Here is a 20,060-nt window from a genome sequence, read left to right as displayed (position 1 = left end):
ACAACCATCATCCTGGTGGACAGGAAACACTCCTGCCCATCACCGGCCCCATAGCCCAGAGCTGCCCCAGACAACCCAGTGTGACGGAAGTGCTTCAAATAACACGCATACACCACAAAATTGGGTATGGACATTAGCCTTCTCTGCACCCTCAGCTGGCTGTCCCAGACTTGGGAAGGTGGAGCAGTGGGAATTAACAAGCCCCATTCAGACATCATTTCAGCAGACTGGGAGCCTCCCTACACAGACCGGCAGCCCAGAACCACCCTGGGGGGATGGCACTCACCTGTGACATAGCACAGTCATCCCTCAATAGAGGACCAGGGGGTGCAAGGCCTGGAAGAGGGACCCATTCACAAGTCTCAGGAGCCACATGCCAATACCAAGGACTTGTGGGTCAGTGGCAGAGACAAACTGTGGCAGGACTGAACTGAAGGATTAGACTATTGCAGCAGCTTTAAAACTCCAGGAACACCAGGAAGATTTGATCGTTAGAGCCACCTCCCCTCCCTGACCACCCAGACACACGCCCCATATACAGGGTGCGCAACACCAACTACAAACGCAAGCTTGGTACACCAATTCGACCCCACAAGACTCACTCCCCCACTCACCACAAAGGCAAAGCAGGGGAGAACTGGCTTGTGGAGAACAGGTGGCTCGTGGACACCACATGCTGGTTAGTTAGAGAAAGTGTACTCCACGAAGCTGTAGATCTGATAAATTAGAGAAAAGGACTTCAATTGGTCTACAAATCCTAAAAGAACCCTATCAAGTTCAGCAAATGCCAAGAGGCCAAAAACAACAGAAAATTATAAAGCATATGAAAAAAACAGAAGATATGGATAACCCAAGCCCAAGCCCCCAAATCAAAAGATCAGAAGAGACACAGTACCTAGAGCAACTAATCAAAGAACTAAAGATGAACAATGAGACCATAGTACAGGATACAAAGGATATCAAGAAGACCCTAGAAGAGCATAAAGACGACACTGCAAGACTAAATAAAAAAATAGATGATCTTATGGAAATCAAGGAAATAGGTCAAGGAAGCATCAGCATAAATAAAAGATGATAAAAGACTTTCAGGTTTATAACATAGCAAAGTGAATTTTGGTGGCACAAATTAATGGGCCGATGCTTCTCAGTGGTTACTATGAGGAATTTAAAACAAGGAAAGTATGAGAAACTCTCATAGGAGCTTAAGGAGATATGATGACAAACTATAATGTGGTATCCTAAATGAGATCCTAGAACAAAAAAGGGACATTAAATAAAAACTAAGGAAATCTGGATATTATAGACTTTAGTTAATAATAATTAGTTCAGCAGTTATGATAAATGTACAATGTAAGATGTTAACAACAGAGGAAACTGGATGCGATGTATATGGGAACTCTATATTTTCTTTGCAACTTTTCTGTAAACCTAAAACTATTCTAAAATAGAAAGTTTATTTTTCTTTTAAAAAAGCAGGAATACAGTTCAACAGTTCCTCAAAAAGTTAAAATACAGAATTACTATATGACTTAGAAGTCCTACTCCTAGGTATATACCCAAATAACTGAAGAAAGGGACTCAAAGCAACGCATGTACACACATGTTCACAGGAGCACCATTCACAACAGCCAAAAAGTGGAAACAACCCAAGGTCTATCAATGAATGAATGGATAAACAAATTGCGGTATATACATACAATGGAATATTATTCAGAAAAGGAATGAATTATTGATTCATGCTACAACATGAATTAACCTTGAAAATGTGCCAAATGAAAGAAGCCAAATGACAAAAAGTCACATATCAGATGATTCCATTTATATGAAACATCCAGAATAGGTAAATCCATAGAAGCAGAAAGCACATTTGTGGTTGCCAGGGGTTGAAGGAAGGGATAATGAAGAGAAACTGTTTAAAGGGAATGGGGTGTCCTTTTGGGGTGATGAAATGTTTTGGAACTAGACAGAGGTGGTGGTTGCACAATACTGTGAATGTACTAAATGCTGTGAATGTACTGAATTGGGTGTTCTAAAATGGTTAATTTTATGTTATATGAATTTTACCACAACTTAAAAAAAAAGCCGGTAACACTCATGAAAGTAAACCCAAATCAGATTTGCTTCACCATAATGTCGGATGCCAGAAAAAAGAGTCTAACATACAGAAGGAATGTCTGATCCAGGGGCCATGCTGCTTATCTCACAGAAAATATGTGCCCCGTAAACTAAAGAATGAAGGCTGTTCAAGGCTGTTTCAAACACAGTGGCGCCCCAACCCCAGAAGGCGGGTAAAAGCAAGGTCAAATATTTCTATAAGACAAACAACTGAAAAGGCCTGCTCTCCCTAGATGGATAACATAGCCGCTTTTCTAAGAAGAATAATGTGCCAGAATCCTAACAACCCATCAGCCTAAAAATTGATAGGCACTTGCCCAATCGAGGCACAGGATGCACTCAGCAGGCACCCTTCTCCCCCAACACCCTTCTCTCCCCACGTGGTTGTTTTCTTTAAAAAGTGCTGCTCTCAGATAGAGGTCAGAGCCATTTTTCCTTTCTTTCTTTTCTGATGGCTCCCACCTGCTTTCTTCTGCTTTCTTCCTCTAATAAACTTTAAACTCTCTACTTAAACCATGACTTGCTGCATTGTGTGGATTCTTGAACGGCTCTGGACCTAACACATAACAACATCTAAAATTAAATGTCTTTTATGTACAGATGAGAAATCCAGAGACACTCAAAACGTACACTACTGCCCATAGATTATCCATGAAAGAGATGGGTATGTTAATTCAAGATATGAATTCTGTTCAAAATCCGCAAAACTAAAGACTTTCATCAATTTAAGACAAGATTGGAAACTTGGAAACAATAATCCATAATTCTTCAGAGAAAACAAACTCCTCTGTCTACCTTTAAGACTAAAGAAGAAAAGGCAAAGCCTACAAAACCAAAACCCCTGGACTCTTCTTCCATCTTAAATCAAGTAAAAAAAAACTCCTCAAAAAGTGCACAATGTGGACAATATGTGGTGGCATGGTGGCCACAAACCCAGTTTCTGGGCTAAATCTCCGAACAGGAGAAAATCATGCTCGCTTAGCAAACAATTCTTAAGGGCAATAAAGCCACTGTCATTACTGTTAATACAGAGGTTCTAATGGATTCATTTAAACTGCAAATTATTTAATGATTAGGAATGGGTACCAAAGTAGACAATACTATCATCCATTTTAAGGATACATATTGGAGCTAAGGTCAAGAATCACCAAGGTGCTCACCTCTAGAACAGACGCTGGACCCCAATGATTTTCACCAGTGCTCTTCCTAACATCAATAACCCAAAAACTACAACAAAATGAAAGTTCAGTCTAAGAAGTACCTCTTTTTAGAAATTCTCCAGCAACCAACTCAGGAGAAATGTATTACCTCAACCCACTTCTGAACACAAAATTCTTCCATATTATTCAAAAGCTCTTTATAAGTAGAATAATTTGCACACAAACAAAAATATTTCCTTCTTACACATTTTTAAACAGATTGATTTTAATGAGTCCCTGTGATGCATTAGGAAGTCCAGTACAGGGCTCAGGTTAGCCCTTGGTACTGAGGCTGCCGAGGAGTACCTGAGATAATAGTAGTAGACCTGGATGATCTGCTCAGGTCTCTCACCTCTTTTTCTCTGTCTTCACTCTTGAATTTTTTCTTTCTAGTCCATTCAGTCAACAGTATTTATAGACAATGCTTTATTTTGCTAATGATATTCAGGAATAAAGATGACTGAAAATCAAGTGTCACATAAGACAAAGCAACTCATAAATGCCAATGGTCCATGGCCATGGTTCTACATTTACCAGCTCATATCTGGACCCACCGTGTAATAAAAGATTTCTGATCTACTTCTGGGGAGAGTTAGTCTATAAGAGATACTGGAATTTCTGGAACACTCTTATGGTTCACACAGATGGTTCGACGGAATAAAAACTGTCTTTGAAGCTGAAAAAATGATTAATACAAATTAAATAGAAAGAATACTGAATTAAATATTAAATGTGAAATCATGTATTAAAATTAAACTTAATTTCAGGAAATGCTTATGGCACACTTGCTGTGTGTGTGTTTCTATACATGATACCAAGTTCCCACAGTGTGGTGTGGTAACATGATTGGATCAACTGTGTACCTTTTGAGGCTCCCTCCACTCTCCCCCAACATTACCTCTCTAAATTTATTCCAATATAAGCTCTGAGAAACTACAATATTACCAACCCTCTTCAAGAATAAGCAGTCTGTTTACAAGTCACCTGAATGGTTAGTCCCAAAGAACTGTGATGGTGTTTTTTCCGTTTTCATAGATAGGGCACTCCTTCCACATCTCTCTCAAGTCAACAAATAATTAAGAGCTTACCAGGGGTAGAGAAAAGTCTCAAATTCTGACTTTTCTGGATAACAAAATCAAGGAGACTGACTTCTATTATAAGCAATATATTTTATAACCTTCTTCCTAGGCCAAGATAGTTTAGGCTGTCCTTGAAAACACCTAAATTTGCCTACTTACAGAAAATAAAATAATTACACACCGTGGTGGCTTGAAGCTATGTACCCCAGAAAAACATATTCCTAATCTTAATCCATTCTGTGGATGTGAACCCATTGTATAGGACCTTTTGATGAGGTGTCTTCAGTTAAGATGTGGTCCAACCGAATCAGAAGGGGTCTTAATCCTATTACTGGAATCCTTTACAAACAGAATGAGATTCAGACACAGAGAAAGAAAACCATGGGAAGAAGCTATAAATAAACGGAACCCAGAGAAGCCAGGAAAAACCACCATTTGCACTGCAATGTGACAGAAAAACCAAGGATCCAGGATTGCCAGCAACCAGCCCCAGAAAGTCACAGTATTCTGGGAGAAAGCATCACCTTGATGACACCTTGATTTTGGACTTCTTCTAGTCTCAAAACCATGAGCCAATAAATTCCCGTAGTTTAAGCCAACCCTCTGCATGGTATTTCTTTTAGCAGCCAGGAAATTAAAACACACACCCCAGTAAAATAGGAAATTTCCAAAGGGAAGAATTGAAAAATTTTTTAAGGTAGAATGTTCTGGTGAGATTTTTTCTGTATTTACAATTTAAAAAATCTTGTAATAAGGACCTAAAAAACTAATGTAGGAAATATAAATTTAAATATATTCCAGGGTTGACAGAATTTCTTACTTGCTCCTTTAAAATTTTTCAAAAAACCTTGCACATTTGGCTTTTCAACATACAAGGCTAGAAGTAAAACAGTATTCAGAAAGCAGTAAAATGGCAAGTAAGTTGCCAGACACTCTCCTTGTATTCAGAAAAATTCATGTTCAGGTCCCAATTCACAAAACAGGAGGCTGGCCTCTCTCACAACCTTTTCAGCCTAAAGTTCCACTATTAGAGTCTTTCCTTACCAAGAAGTATTAATCAGGAAGCATAAAGATGGCTGACATCTGAAATATGTATCATGTTTGCCAACATACAACATAGCAGTTACTAAATATGGAACAATGGCTCTGTACCTTCCTCCTCTTCTTCGTCATCGCTGGATTCACTGACATGTACGCTGACAGCAGTGTTTGGAGAGTCTGTCCATTCAAAATATACCCCAAACCCAACGTCATAATTGTCTGTAGCAAACTCCCAAAAGAGGTATGATCCTTCTTCATGGGTGGGTACTCGAACAGTGACCACTTCTCCTCGGCCCACTGTAATCACCGAATCCGCATCCTGCCGAATCTTCTCTTTAAAGTCTTTGATCTGGGGTCGTGTCCACATGGATGGAGCTGCTATTACTGGAAGAGATTCTAAAGACAACAGGAATTACAAAAGCTAAAGAGGACCAGCCTTCACCTACAGGCAGCAACATTTGCACAGAACCACCTGCCCAGCCATACTTAGGTACCTAATGCAATATGGTCTGGCCTCAGGGCTTTACTAGTTTAGATGAAGGATCTGGAGGAATGTAAGTATCCCCATGGAAGTCTCCCCCTCACCAAATTACTACATTTAACAACATCACAGGCATTCAGAGGTCATCATACCAGTTCAAGTAACAAATGCAATCCACAATCTTAGAAGTAATTTTTGTTAACACTCTAATTACATACGGGGATTTAAGACTGCACTCTCCAACTGGAGCTAGGGAAACATTCTAGCAAGGAAGAGTGATCTGGACCTAGGAATAAATTAATATTTTTTGCATGTGACCAAAGAAAACTGGGCTTTGACTTTAGTTCTAGGGGCTATTCTAAAGGAGGCCAAAAGAAACAAAGAAAAACTCAGGAGGTATTGGAACTCCTGGGGACTGAGTAAAAAGCAGTCAAGTCTTGTTACTGAGCAGTATCTATGTACACTGTAGTATTCAACAAGTTTGACAGATTTAGTCACAGAGCCTTTGACAAAAAATTATTTCATTTGAAAATACTGGTAATTCTCAATTAGAAAAAAGGAGGAAGAAGGTAAACCAAGGAATTTCAAGGTCTTTTCTAAAGGTATTTTCTGTTATTTGTTTAAAAAGACAAGGAAGATCTCTGAAACTAAATCTCTTATGAACTATACTACCATCCCTGCTCACTGTCACTGAAATGCTTGCTCTTCTATTCCTTTTTACTTTGTTAACTCCTACTCTTGCTTCAGATCTCAGCTCAATTATCCCTTCCCTCAGGAAAGGGTGTATCTCCATGACTAGGTCAAATCTCCCATATTACATGCTCTCAAAGTATAATGTACTTCTCTCGCAGTACATATCACAGCTACAATTTACATTTTGTGCATGCTATTTTGTCTCAGCACTATACTCCTAACCCTAAGAAAGCCTTCAACCAGTTGTTGAATGAATGAATGAGCTATCCATGAAAAGCTAACAGAGCTTTAAAAAACACTAAGTTATCTTCTGGATAACAAGGTACTTTAAGTCTCAAAAAACAGATGTAATAATACATAGTAGACAGATTCCAAGATGCTCCCTAATGATCCTTATCTCTAGATATTCATGAACTTACATAGTCCTTGCCCTCCCTCTACCCCCACCCTTGAAGAGATGGTGTATGATTTCCAAGGTTAGGGCATAAAAGACATTGCTGCTTCCACCTTGTTCCTTTTTGGATCATGTGTCTGAGGGAAGCCAGCCACTATGTCTTGAGGACATGCAGCAGCCCAAAAGGCTTCATGGGACAAGTGACTTAGGCCTCCTGCCATCAGCCAGCACCAACTTGCCAGCCATGTGAGTGAACCATTTTGGAAGCAGATTCTCTAGTCCTAGGCAAGCCTTCAGATAACTACAGCCTGACTAACATCTTAACTGCAACCTCATAAGAGACCCCACCCAGCTGAGCTGCTCCTGAATTCCTGACCCACGGAAATTATGTGAGATAACAGATGTTTGTTATTATTTTAAGCTGCTAATTTTGGATGTAAATTATTACAGAGCAATATATAACCAATATATGTAATAAGACGATCCAAAGCGTCCAAAAGACATCCAACTTGCTTTTCTTCTACATTATTCTAAGGTCACCAGAAGAATCAGATTTCTACTAAAAAGACTGAAAAACTGTTCAACTCTCACAAATATGTAATTGCTCTCTAAAGCTAATTAACCTGACCTCCTGGCTTTTGCTTTTCATGGAGTATGAATTATGACATCTAGACAGATGAACACATGTGCCATACCTTTTGGTCCATTCTCCAAGGCTGCTTCTGCAGCTTCTGGTTCCAGTTCTTTTTCAGAGCTGTCAGTGTGGGTTTTGGCTTGTCCATTAACTGACACCATATCACTTGGTACAGTTGCATTCACTTTTGATGATGTAGACAAAGAAGCCCTGGCTACTGCTACTTCCTGTTGTTTCTGTAATGCTGCCTACAAGTTGAAAAAAAATGAGGACAGAGGGACTAAGAAGCCTAACAGGTGGGACATCTGAACAGGAGTGCATCCTAACCTCCTGCCCACCCCCTTCGTCCTACCAAACTGCTCTGTTCCAAGAAATTACAAATAAAGTTTTTAATCAATTTTTATCCCACCTATAAATGAATATTAGTGGTACTAATAATCAACACAGTATCAAACCAACAATTAAAACAATAAACAGTAACATGGACAAAAAGCTGTGGATGATGATCACATTTTTGTGATGTGAGGATCACTAGAAAAACTAACCAGGAAAAAATTAAACTCGGTAGAAATAATCCAAAATAAACTTACTAAGGGCAAAAATTAAATATAATAACATTTTTATTAAAACTGATAGAAGAATGAAATATTCTTGATAATTTAGATACATAAACTTTGAATCAGGAAAACTGAACTATAAATGACTACAGAAGAAAATTCACAAAGGCAGAAACTGTTATTGGTAAAATCTGATAAGGACCTCCCAAGCTAACCAATAAATCAAATGCGGACAATTATTCTAATATGGATAAAAATAATAAATTAAATCTTCACTATAAACTTTACACAGAAAAATTCTGATCCCAACTATACTGAAAACTGTTAATCTTGTAAAAACTATGGACCTAGGAATTAAATAGGCTTATAAAATGGAGCTGAAGGTAAAAATACTTTTCATTGAAAATTTATCACTATTTATGTAATTATGATTGAAATGTGCAAATTCAAAAACATGAAATCAAAATTTTCTCTGAGAGGGCCCGGAAGCCTGCATGGGGGCACAGGGCAGGCTGTTAAGATACCTAGGGTCACTGGGAATCTTTTTTGACTGTGGAATGCTGGGCAGGAGCTTTGCCATTGTCTGGGCAGAAAGGAGGAAGCAGATGTGTGCACTGTCACACCATAGACTTCAAACTACGGAAGTTGGATTAAGCAGTATTATTTATTCTTCAAAAGATTATGTCTTTACCTATCCTCTCTGATGGTCACAAACTAATGAAACATCTTTTAGGTCTTATGAATTGAGGCTGCACTGTTTTCCAGATGCCCTGGAAGCTGGTACTTGAACTATGAAAAATGGAAGCAAACTCTCTGAGGACTAAAGTTGCAGCTTTCTTATCGAACTTGGGGAAGGCCAGGTTGTGGGAAACCAGGAAGTGTCCCCAATGAGGCACGAACAATGGCACCCGGGGACTGAGCTGTAAGAACAAGATATGTAAAATTATACTCCACTATGGTGCATGTAAGCAGCCTAGTACTGAAACTGTCAAAATAATCACAGGCTCCGAACTTTAGGTCTACTCAATGCAGCAAAGAGACCAGGGCCCAGATTACCAATGTTTGTGGAGCAAAATGTTTCAGAGACAACAATCCAGACAGTGATCATCACTCAGCTGAGCTCTGGATGATATTATGTCTCCTCATGCTGCCACCCAAGGTGTTATGGTAAAGCTGCCACAGACGGTTGTGGAAAACCAGAGCCAGCACATTAAGCTGGCAGTGAACTGCCAGGCAAAGGCCACCCCTCTCACCCTGAAGAGCTTAGTCCTGATTGCAATGCAGGTCTCCCCAGAAACCAAACTATCTTGCAGTTGGCCACAGAACCCACAGGTCCTCTGGGACAGAGGATTACTAAAAAACATTATGGTGGTGAAATGCAAGGCAGGCCAGAAGCATAGTTTAGAGTATTCGCAGGCATCCTCTGTGCAGAAAATCAGTGCCAAAAGCTTGCCTGAAAACCGCTTCTTCTGCTCCTGCCAGACTCTGAGATCACACAACTCAAATGCCTCCAAGGACAAGCAATCCAGAGATGTATTCATTTCTTTGCACGCATCTGTGCCTTTGCCAAGTCTGACTCAAGAATTCTCAGACTTCCTAAATTTTGATTCCAGCAGCAGGTGGTATGGTTGACACAAATTACTCAGATTTTCAAAATGCCAATGAAAGAGCTCCACTGATGGCATTTGGAGATTGCTCTAGCAACCTTCAGAGGCAGTTGCTTAGATAACTTAAATGTAAAGCATTCCTTCCTTTAATCTTTAGTCAGCACTCTTACAAAAAAGTTGGTTAGTTGGTTGGTTGAAATTAATTGTCAAGAGTCTTGGGCATTTTCATTGAGACAATGAATTTATCAAGTTAGTTTTGTGCCGATTTTTTACTTTTCTACAAATGTCCTATGTTAATAAAAATGAACAAATTCTAACCCCACCCCCCACCCCCCACAAGTCCTCTGAGTCTTTGGGACTCAGAGTCCCAAAATGGGAGAGTAAACACATTTTATACCCAAAGGACAACTATTTGGGGACATTCTCCTCTTAAATGAAAATGGATAGATATTAATACTATTTGAAATACCTAAGTATTACCTAAGTAACTTCTGGGGGAACTTTAAATTGAATTATAATACACATATGGAAAAGAGCACAAATCCTAATTGTATAACCTGAATTTTCAAAACTCAGATGCATTCGTGTAACCAACATTCAGGTTAAGAAATTACCAGCATCCCAGAATCTTCCCTTGTGTCCCATTTCCAGATACACCACCAAAGGTAACAATTATCCTGACTTCTAATACTACAGATTAGTTTTGCCCGTTTCTGAACTTTACATAAATGGAGTCACATAGTGCATATATTTTTTATGTCTGGTTTCTTTCAAATTACTTTCGTGATGTTCATATATAAGGTTATGAGTGGTTTTGGTTTGTTCATCTGCATTACTACAGGATATTCCACTGTGAAAATAAAAAATTTAATCTTTCATCCTACTGTTGATGGGCATTTAAGTAACTTTTTAAACTAAAACATTAAGTCACAAGTAAGCATGTGTTCACCGTAGTAAAAAAAATCAGAAAATATAGGGAAAAAGCATCTATAATTCCATCATTTGATATATCATTCCACTTTTTACTATGCATATATGCATACACATTTCACTTTACATATCATGTATAAATCATTTACATAAATGAACAGCAACACCACCTCTCTCTGTTGCTAGTAACAGCAAACTTAAGAGGGATTTTAAAATACCTTCTCCCAAAGCCTAGACTGACCTACTGTCAGTTATTTTCACATTAGTTTTCTAGAAAAAGCACATATAATCTAACATGGCAGGACACTCAGAACATTCACTGTATGATCAATAAGCCCAATTCAAATGGTTCCTCTCTGGGAAGTGTTTCTTGAAACTCTCTGGTGGAATGATCCCCTTCTCTGGGATCTCACTGCCCATGAATATACATCTAATATATACAGTAGACTACAATGATTTCTTTACATAATCTCTCTCCTATTCTTTGGGAAGTTTTTAAAAGCACAGAAAACCATAGAAACAATGTACCGAACACCCATGTAACTACACCCTCAAATTAACAAGTGTTCACATTTTGTCATTTTGCTGAGTATAATTAACACTTCATAGAGCTGACGTTCCCTTTGTTCCTTCTCCATCTCTTCCCAGAGGCACCAATCATTTTGATCACTCTAAATTATGGCTTTCTGATGCATTTCAAAGACCTGAATGACTTTCTTCTCATTAAGTGACAGCAATCTACAAACAGGAAAGTGTGTGTGAGCAATCCTATTACCACATTATCTCACTGCCTGTGACATTGTAGAGGACAGAGAAGAAAGCCCTAAAAATACTGCTTATTATCTCAAATGAAAACTAGTTCATCCTTTTTTTCCTCTCAAGGGTTGACGAAAACCTGCAGCGCTTTTCAACTTCTCACTGATGCCAAAGACTCGGGAAAAAGTATTTTAGGAAAGAATATGTATTTACAAGTAATTTGAAGAGTGTGGCAAAAACAATAAAGATGACTTCATCTAAGAAGAAACGCTGAGCATCTACAGTGTAACACCTTTTTTCACTAAGACTTTTTGGCAGATGGTGTTTTGTAAATGAAAATGAAATAAGTAAAACTTACCTAGGTTAAGTTTAAGGAGGCATTTTATACCTCTGCAAGATGTAAATGATGAATTTAAAATTAGTATCTTCCATATATACAAAACACTTTCACACAGTAACTATTTTCTCATTTTATCCCTCTGATAGTCCTGTGAGGCAATCAGGACAGGTAGCTTAATTTTATATTCCATTCTTACTAACTGGGAGAAGAGGCAGAAAAACCAGAGGATTTGGTAATCTGTCTGAAAGCAAACAAGATAATGGCAAAGCCAGGACAGGATTCAAGTGTATCTGAGCCCCAGTACCATGTCCTTTCCCCCAACCACCTCCCCTATGTGGAAGCAAAATATTTGGTGGGGAAATGGAGGAGGAATATCCAGGTGTTGCACGTGAACACTGCCTACCAAGGACGAGAACTAACAAGGTTACTAATCCCGGGGTGCCCCATTTCCACAATTCCAGGACACGATGATCACCTAAAATAAGTGTCAGGATGGACCCAACTGAGCTCTAGAACCAACCTATAGACTTAGGGGTGGGAGGTCCTCCCACTGGAAGTTGTCCAGGCCCTGACAGTGCATTGCCTGAAGAACGTGCTGAAGTAAGGCTAGTTACTCAGTTCATTATGGTTCCAGGGTCACCATCTGAGTCTGTGCTAGACTCACAGACATGATGCATGGCCCAAACAATCCCCAAATACCCTTACAACAATTAATACTGGCCAAATCATTGTTGCTTCAATACCATATATTTTCTTTCATAAATGCCAGGGCAATGCTAAAGTTTGCCCTTAATAAAAGCCACCTGAAAGCTACTCTATACCTTAGGGGCTAACCAATGCAAAATTTATTAGCAGCTGTTAAAAAAGAACTTGGGTTCCAATGAAATGAAAAACCCTCTCTAAGGCTAAATTCTGGGGTTGTCTATCATACCTGTTGCTGTGCAAGCTGGACTTGATACAACTGCTGCATATATTGCTGATAGTGCTGCTCCTGCAACTGGCGGATGAGAATTTGCTGTTGTTCGTAGTTCCCTGGATACTGTTGGGCTGCATACTGCTGGAACTGCACGGCAGTCTGCGAGTTTAATGCTGCCATTATCTGCTGCCTAAAAACATTAAAAAATATACACTAGTCTGACTACAGGAGATTGTTTATGGCAAAATAAAATGTTCTTGTTATTAATTTTTATAATTTTCTAACTCTTCAAAATGACTAGGCTAGTAATGTATACCAATCAGCATGTGTCCCAGGCCCAGGAAAAAGACTTAAGAAAATAAACATGGCCTCTAACTTTTCTTAAGTTTTTAAAGGAAAATTTAGGATGGAAGGGAGAATAATAAGCATATCATCATCATCATCATGATCGATAACTGCTAGCATTTACTGTGCCCTTACTATGTGTCACACAGCGTTCAAAGCACTTATGCGTGCTAACCCATTTTGTCGTCACAACAACCCACAGGCAGGGTTTCATGGGAGGAAATGCAGGCGTTCAGTAACTTAACTGAGATTATACCGCTAGTATGGGCCAAAGCAATGATTCAAATCCAGGCAGTTTGGCACAACAGCCTATAGTTTTTAACCATCATGCTGTAAGATGATGGTTTGTCATCTATGGCATCTATAACCACTGGTTATGATGTCTTGATCCTAAATACATGAAAAGCAGTAAGAGGCAGGAAGAGCAACTAAAAGATGGTCCAGGTGGTCCTGGAACATATAAGTAAGGCCAGTGAAAATTTGAGGAGCCATAGCATTTCATTTAAAGCCTGCCCTAAATAATATCTGGGAATACTTGGTTTGAGATACTAATTTCTATAAACTCCTACAACTTCTTTTTACAGAGGAACCACATGCTTCCTAATTCAGTTATGTGACCAATTTAACAAAAATCTCAAAGCCATCCATTCATAAAACAAAATCTACAAACTCCCGAATATAGCATGATTCTGGGTCCACTTAGGGCACTCCCCTGCCCCAGGAAAAAAAAGCGGTATTCACAGCTTGTCTTGAAAGTGGAGTGAGGTCTTGCACTGGTTTAAGGCTAGCACTGAGGCTTTTTCCAAGATACTACCCAGAAATAATGAGAAGCCATGGACTCTCATGAGCTCTGGGTTTAACCTATAAGCCACACCACCCTTAGATCTACAGGCCTTTTTCCCACAGTGTTGTTTTTTTTCCCCACAGCATTTTATGGATGTTAATAACTTCATTCTTGTATCCATAGCTCCCTCCTGAAGAACCAGGGACTCTCACAGCCCGTATTGTGTAGAAAATGGTTTCAGCTCCCAAGTCCTGTACTAGGGACTAGTGATGGATACCAGACACAGCCCAAGCCAACTAGATTACCTCTCCTGGGAATTTGTAACCGGGTCTTACAGACTTCAGCCCATCTCTGTCACATGCATGAAAACACAGACTACAGAAATCCAGGCGGGGATAGCCTTGTGTATGCCAAAGCAGAGGGTAACAATTTGCAGAGAGCAGGACAAATGACAAAGAGAGATAAGCTGAGAGCAGCTTAAGACAAGATAGCACGTGGACCCAGAGACAGAGAGTGCAAGTAAGTAACCTCAGCTTTTGCTTCTAGTCCCTGGGTTCTGTGAACTAATCCCAAATCTACCAATACTTTCCACCCCTCTTTTTGCAACCAAATGACACTTAAGACATGGCCTTGTTAGATAATAGATCACTGGTAAAAACAAAAGGTAGCTAATATTGGTCTGCTTAGATAATAGATCACTGGTAAAAACAAAAGGTAGCTAATATTGGTCTGCTTCCCACTTTTACAACTTACACAATTATTCTAAGGCACCCAATGATAAAAAGTCAAGTAACAAAGGTGTGGTAGTCTACTTCTCATTTTTATTACAAGCCATACACAAGCTTACTTTTGCTGCTCCAATCGAAGTCTCTCTTCTTCTATTTGCCGCCTCTCCTCTTCCTCTCGTCGAAGCCTTTCCTCTTCTTCTCTCTTACGTTTCTCTTCCTCCTTTTGCAGACGTTCTCTTTCTTCCTCTTCATGCCGCCTTCTTTCCTCCTCTTCCTTTCTACAACGTAAAGGACAGAGAATGAACCCTATACAGAGAATCCTGTCTAGAAATAACTTAAGACTTCATTTCCCAGTGAAAACTGATGAAAACTTTTAAGAGAACGAAGTAGTAATATCTATGAAAATTTGAAACACATATACTCCTAGAAATTTATCGTATGGATTTAATTACAATATTAAGCCAAGAATAATTACTGCAAGACAGCAAGAGAAAAGGGTGTCCATCACTAAGATATTACTTAAACCATTATGATATACCCTTCCCTGAAGGTTCCCCTTTAATATATGTTCATAGCACCATGAGCTTTTCCTTCATCCTTCATAATACTTGCCATAGCTGCAATTACATATGAGTGATGAATTTAGTAATACATCTGCCTTACCCATTAAAGAGTATGCTCCACAAGGGCAGAAAATGCCTATCTCATACCATTACATCCTTAGAACTTAGCACAGTGAGAACAGGCACTCAACAAATGTGTATAATAATGAAAACTCCATCCTGGAATATGACGTAGCCATAAAAAAAGGACAGAACTACATAGGCTAATATGTAAAGACATTTAATACATGTGTTTAATGTAAAACGAGGTAACTACATAGAAAAAGGTATGAAAGGATACACCCTAAATGTGTCGGTTACTATTTATGGAAAGGAGAATGGGATTAAAAGACAGATGGGAGGGAAGATTGTCACTTCATACTTCATATATTGCCATATATGGAAAATCATTTATATTGCATATATTTGTGTATTATTTTTGAAATTTCAAAAACTAAAAAAATTTTGTCATTTAAAAAAGAAAACAGGAGGCGGGGCAAGATGCCGGACTGGTGAGCTGTATGTTTTAGTTACTCCTCCAGGAAAGTAGGTAGAAAGCCCGGAACTGCGTGGACTGGACACCACAGAGCAATCTGACTTTGGGCATACTTCATACAACACTCATGAACACGTGGAACTGCTGAGATCAGCGAAATCTGTAAGTTTTTGCGGCCAGGGGACCCGCACCCCTCCCTGCCAGGCTCAGTCCCGTGGGAGGAGGGGCCGTCAGCTCCGGGAAGGAGAAGGGAGAACTGCAGTGGCAGCCCTTATCGGAAACTCATTCTACTGATCCAAACTCCAACCATAGATAGACTGAGACCAGACACCAGAGAATCTGAGAGCAGCCAGCCCAGCAGAGAGGAGACAGGCATAGAAAAAAAACAACACGAAAAACTCCAAAATAAAAGTGGAGGATTTTTGGAGTTCTGGTGAACATAGAAAGGGGAAGGGCAGAGCTCAGGCCCTGAGGCGCATATGCAAATCCCGAAGAAAAGCTGATCTCTCTGCCCTGTGGACCTTTCCTTAATGGCCCTGGTTGCTTTGTCTCTTACCATTTCAATAACCCATTAGATCTCTGAGGAGAGCCCTTTTTTTTTTTTTAATCCTTTTTTCTTTTTCTAAAACAATTACTCTAAGAAGCCCAATACAGAAAGCTTCAAAGACTTGCAATTTGGGCAGGTCAAGTCAAGAGCAGAACTAAGAGAGCTCTGAGACAAAACGCAATAATCCAGTGGCTGAGAAAATTCACTAAACACCACAACTTCCCAAGAAAAGGGGGGTGTCCGCTCACAGCCACCATCCTGGTGGACAGGACACACTCCTGCCCATCGCCAGCCCCATAGCCCAGAGCTGCCCCAGACAACCCAGTGTGACGGAAGTGCTTCAAATAACAGGCACACACCACAAAACTGGGTGTGGACATTAGCCTTCCCTGCAACCTCAGCTGAATGTCCCAGAGTTGGGAAGGTGGAACAGTGTGAATTAACAAAGCCCCATTCAACCATCATTTCAGCAGACTGGGAGCCTCCCTACACAGCCCAGCAGCCCAGAACTGCCCTGGGGGGACGGCACTCACCTGTGACATAGCACAGTCATCCCTCCACAGAGGACCAGGGGTGCACAGGCTGGAACAGGGGCCCACTTGCAAGTCTCAGGAGCCATACACCAATACCAAGGACTTGTGGGTCAGTGGCAGAGACAAACTGTAGCAGGACTGAACTGAAGGATTAGACTATTGCAGCAGCTTTAAAACTCTAGGATCACCAGGGAGATTTGATTGTTAGGGCCACCCCCCCCTCCCTGACTGCCCAGAAACACGCCCCATATACAGGGCAGGCAACACCAACTACACACGCAAGCTTGGTACACCAATTGGACCCCACAAGACTCACTCCCCCACTCACCAAAAAGGCTAAGCAGGGGAGAACTGGCTTGTGGAGAACAGGTGGCTCATGGACGCCACCTGCTGGTCAGTTAGAGAAAGAGTACTCCACGAAGCTGCAGATCTGATAAATTAGAGATAAGGACTTCAATTGGTCTACAAATCCTAAAAGAACCCTATCAAGTTCAGCAAATGCCAAGAGGCCAAAAACAACAGAAAATTATAAAGCATATGAAAAAACCAGACGATATGGATAACCCAAGCCCAAGCACCCAAATCAAAAGATCAGAAGAGACACAGCACCTAGAGGAGCTACTCAAAGAACTAAAGATGAACAATGAGACCATAGTACGGGATACAAAGGAAATCAAGAAGACCCTAGAAGAGCATAAAGAAGACATTGCAAGACTAAATAAAAAAATGGATGATCTTATGGAAATTAAAGAAACTGTTGACCAAATTAAAAAGATTCTGGACACTCATAGTACAAGACTAGAGGAAGTTGAACAACGAATCAGTGACCTCGAAGATGACAGAATGGAAAATGAAAGCATAAAAGAAAGAATGGGGAAAAAAACTGAAAAAATCAAAATGGACCTCAGGGATATGATAGATAATATGAAACGTCCAAATATAAGACTCATTGGTGTCCCAGAAGGGGAAGAAAAGGGTAAAGGTCTAGGAAGAGTATTCAAAGAAATTGTTGGGGAAAACTTCCCAAATCTTCTAAACAACATAAATACACAAATCATAAATGCTCAGCGAACTCCAAATAGAATAAATCCAAATAAACCCACTCCGAGACATATACTGATCACACTGTCAAACACAGAAGAGAAGGAGCAAGTTCTGAAAGCAGCAAGAGAAAAGCAATTCACCACATACAAAGGAAACAGCATAAGACTAAGTAGTGACTACTCAGCAGCCACCATGGAGGCGAGAAGGCAGTGGCACGATATATTTAAAATTCTGAGTGAGAAAAATTTCCAGCCAAGAATACTTTATCCAGCAAAGCTCTCCTTCAAATTTGAGGGAGAGCTTCAATTTTTCACAGACAAACAAATGCTGAGAGAATTTGCTAACAAGAGACCTGCCCTACTGGAGATACTAAAGGGAGCCCTACAGACAGACAAACAAAGACAGGACAGAGAGACTTGGAGAAAGGTTCAGTACTAAAGAGATTCGGTATGGGTACAATAAAGGATATTAATAGAGAGAGGGAAAAACATGGCAAACATAAACCAAAGGATAAGATGGCCGATTCAAGAAATGCCTTCACGGTTTTAACGCTGAATGTAAATGGATTAAACTCCCCAATTAAAAGATATAGATTCGCAGAATGGATCAAAAAAAATGAACCATCAATATGTTGCATACAAGAGACTCATCTTAGACACAGGGACACAAAGAAACTGAAAGTGAAAGGATGGAAAAAAATATTTCATGCAAGCCACAGCCAAAAGAAAGCAGGTGTAGCAATATTAATCTCAGATAAAATAGACTTCAAATGCAGGGATGTTTTGAGAGACAAAGAAGGCCACTACATACTAATAAAAGGGGCAATTCAGCAAGAAGAAATAATAATCGTAAATGTCTATGCACCCAATCAAGGTGCCACAAACTACATGAGAGAAACACTGGAAAAACTAAAGGAAGCAATTGAGGTTTCCAGAATAATTGTGGGAGACTTCAACACATCACTCTCTCCTATAGATAGATCAAACAGACAGAAGACCAATAAGGAAATTGAAAACCTAAACAATCTGATAAATGAATTAGATTTAACAGACATATACAGGACATTACATCCCAAATCACCAGGATACACATACTTTTCTAGTGCTCATGGAACTTTCTCCAGAATAGATCATATGCTGGGACATAAAACAAGCCTCAATAAATTTAAAAAGATTGAAATTATTCAAAGCACATTCTCTGACCACAATGGAATACAATTAGAAGTCAATAACCATCAGAGACTTAGAAAATTCACAAATACCTGGAGGTTAAACAACACACTCCTAAACAATCAGTGGGTTAAAGAAGAAATAGCAAGAGAAATTGCTAAATATATAGAGACGAATGAAAATGAGAACACAACATACCAAAACCTATGGGATGCAGCAAAAGCAGTGCTGAGGAGGAAATTTATAGCACTAAACGCATATATTAAAAAGGAAGAAAGAGCCAAAATCAAAGAACTAATGGATCAACTGAAGAAGCTAGAAAATGAACAGCAAACCAATCCTAAACGAAGTAGAAGAAAAGAAATAACAAGGATTAAAGCAGAAATAAATGACATAGAGAACAAAAAAACAATAGAGAGGATAAATATCACCAAAAGTTGGTTCTTTGAGAAGATCAACAAGATTGACAAGCCCCTTGCTAGACTGACAAAATCAAAAAGAGAGAAGACCCATATAAACAAAATAATGAATGAAAAAGGTGACATAACTGCAGATCCTGAAGAAATTAAAAAAATTATAAGAGGATATTATGAACAACTGTATGGCAACAAAACGGATAATGTAGAAGAAATGGACAATTTCCTGGAAACATATGAACAACCTAGATTGACCAGAGAAGAAATAGAAGACCTCAACCAACCCATCACAAGCAAAGAGATCCAATCAGTCATCAAAAATCTTCCCACAAATAAATGCCCAGGGCCAGATGGCTTCACAGGGGAATTCTACCAAACTTTCCAGAAACAACTGACACCAATCTTACTCAAACTCTTTCAAAACATTGAAGAAAATGGAACACTACCTAACTCATTTTATGAAGCTAACATCAATCTAATACCAAAACCAGGCAAAGATGCTACAAAAAAGGAAAACTACCGGCCAATCTCCCTAATGAATATAGATGCAAAAATCCTCAACAAAATACTTGCAAATCGAATCCAAAGACACATTAAAAAAATCATACACCATGACCAAGTGGGGTTTATTCCAGGCATGCAAGGATGGTTCAA

At 39.5% G+C, this 20,060-nt stretch overlaps 1 protein-coding gene across 1 annotated transcript in view; it reads right to left on the bottom strand.

The window, feature by feature from the left end:
- The window catches only part of ACBD3 (acyl-CoA binding domain containing 3), a 64,968-nt gene that overhangs the window by 5,574 nt on the left and 39,334 nt on the right, over positions 1-20,060 (bottom strand). The window contains exons 4-7 of the mRNA XM_037822784.1: positions 14,719-14,877; positions 12,758-12,932; positions 7,698-7,884; positions 5,546-5,830 (exon numbers count right to left, since the gene is read on the bottom strand). Of these exons, the coding sequence (XP_037678712.1) occupies positions 5,546-5,830; positions 7,698-7,884; positions 12,758-12,932; positions 14,719-14,877 (806 nt within the window). The remainder of the gene's footprint in view (positions 1-5,545; positions 5,831-7,697; positions 7,885-12,757; positions 12,933-14,718; positions 14,878-20,060) is intronic.

This window comes from Choloepus didactylus, chromosome 2 (genome assembly GCF_015220235.1).
Source record: "Choloepus didactylus isolate mChoDid1 chromosome 2, mChoDid1.pri, whole genome shotgun sequence".
NCBI classification, from domain to species: domain Eukaryota; kingdom Metazoa; phylum Chordata; class Mammalia; order Pilosa; family Megalonychidae; genus Choloepus; species Choloepus didactylus.
This window is presented reverse-complemented; position numbering and strand designations above follow the sequence as displayed.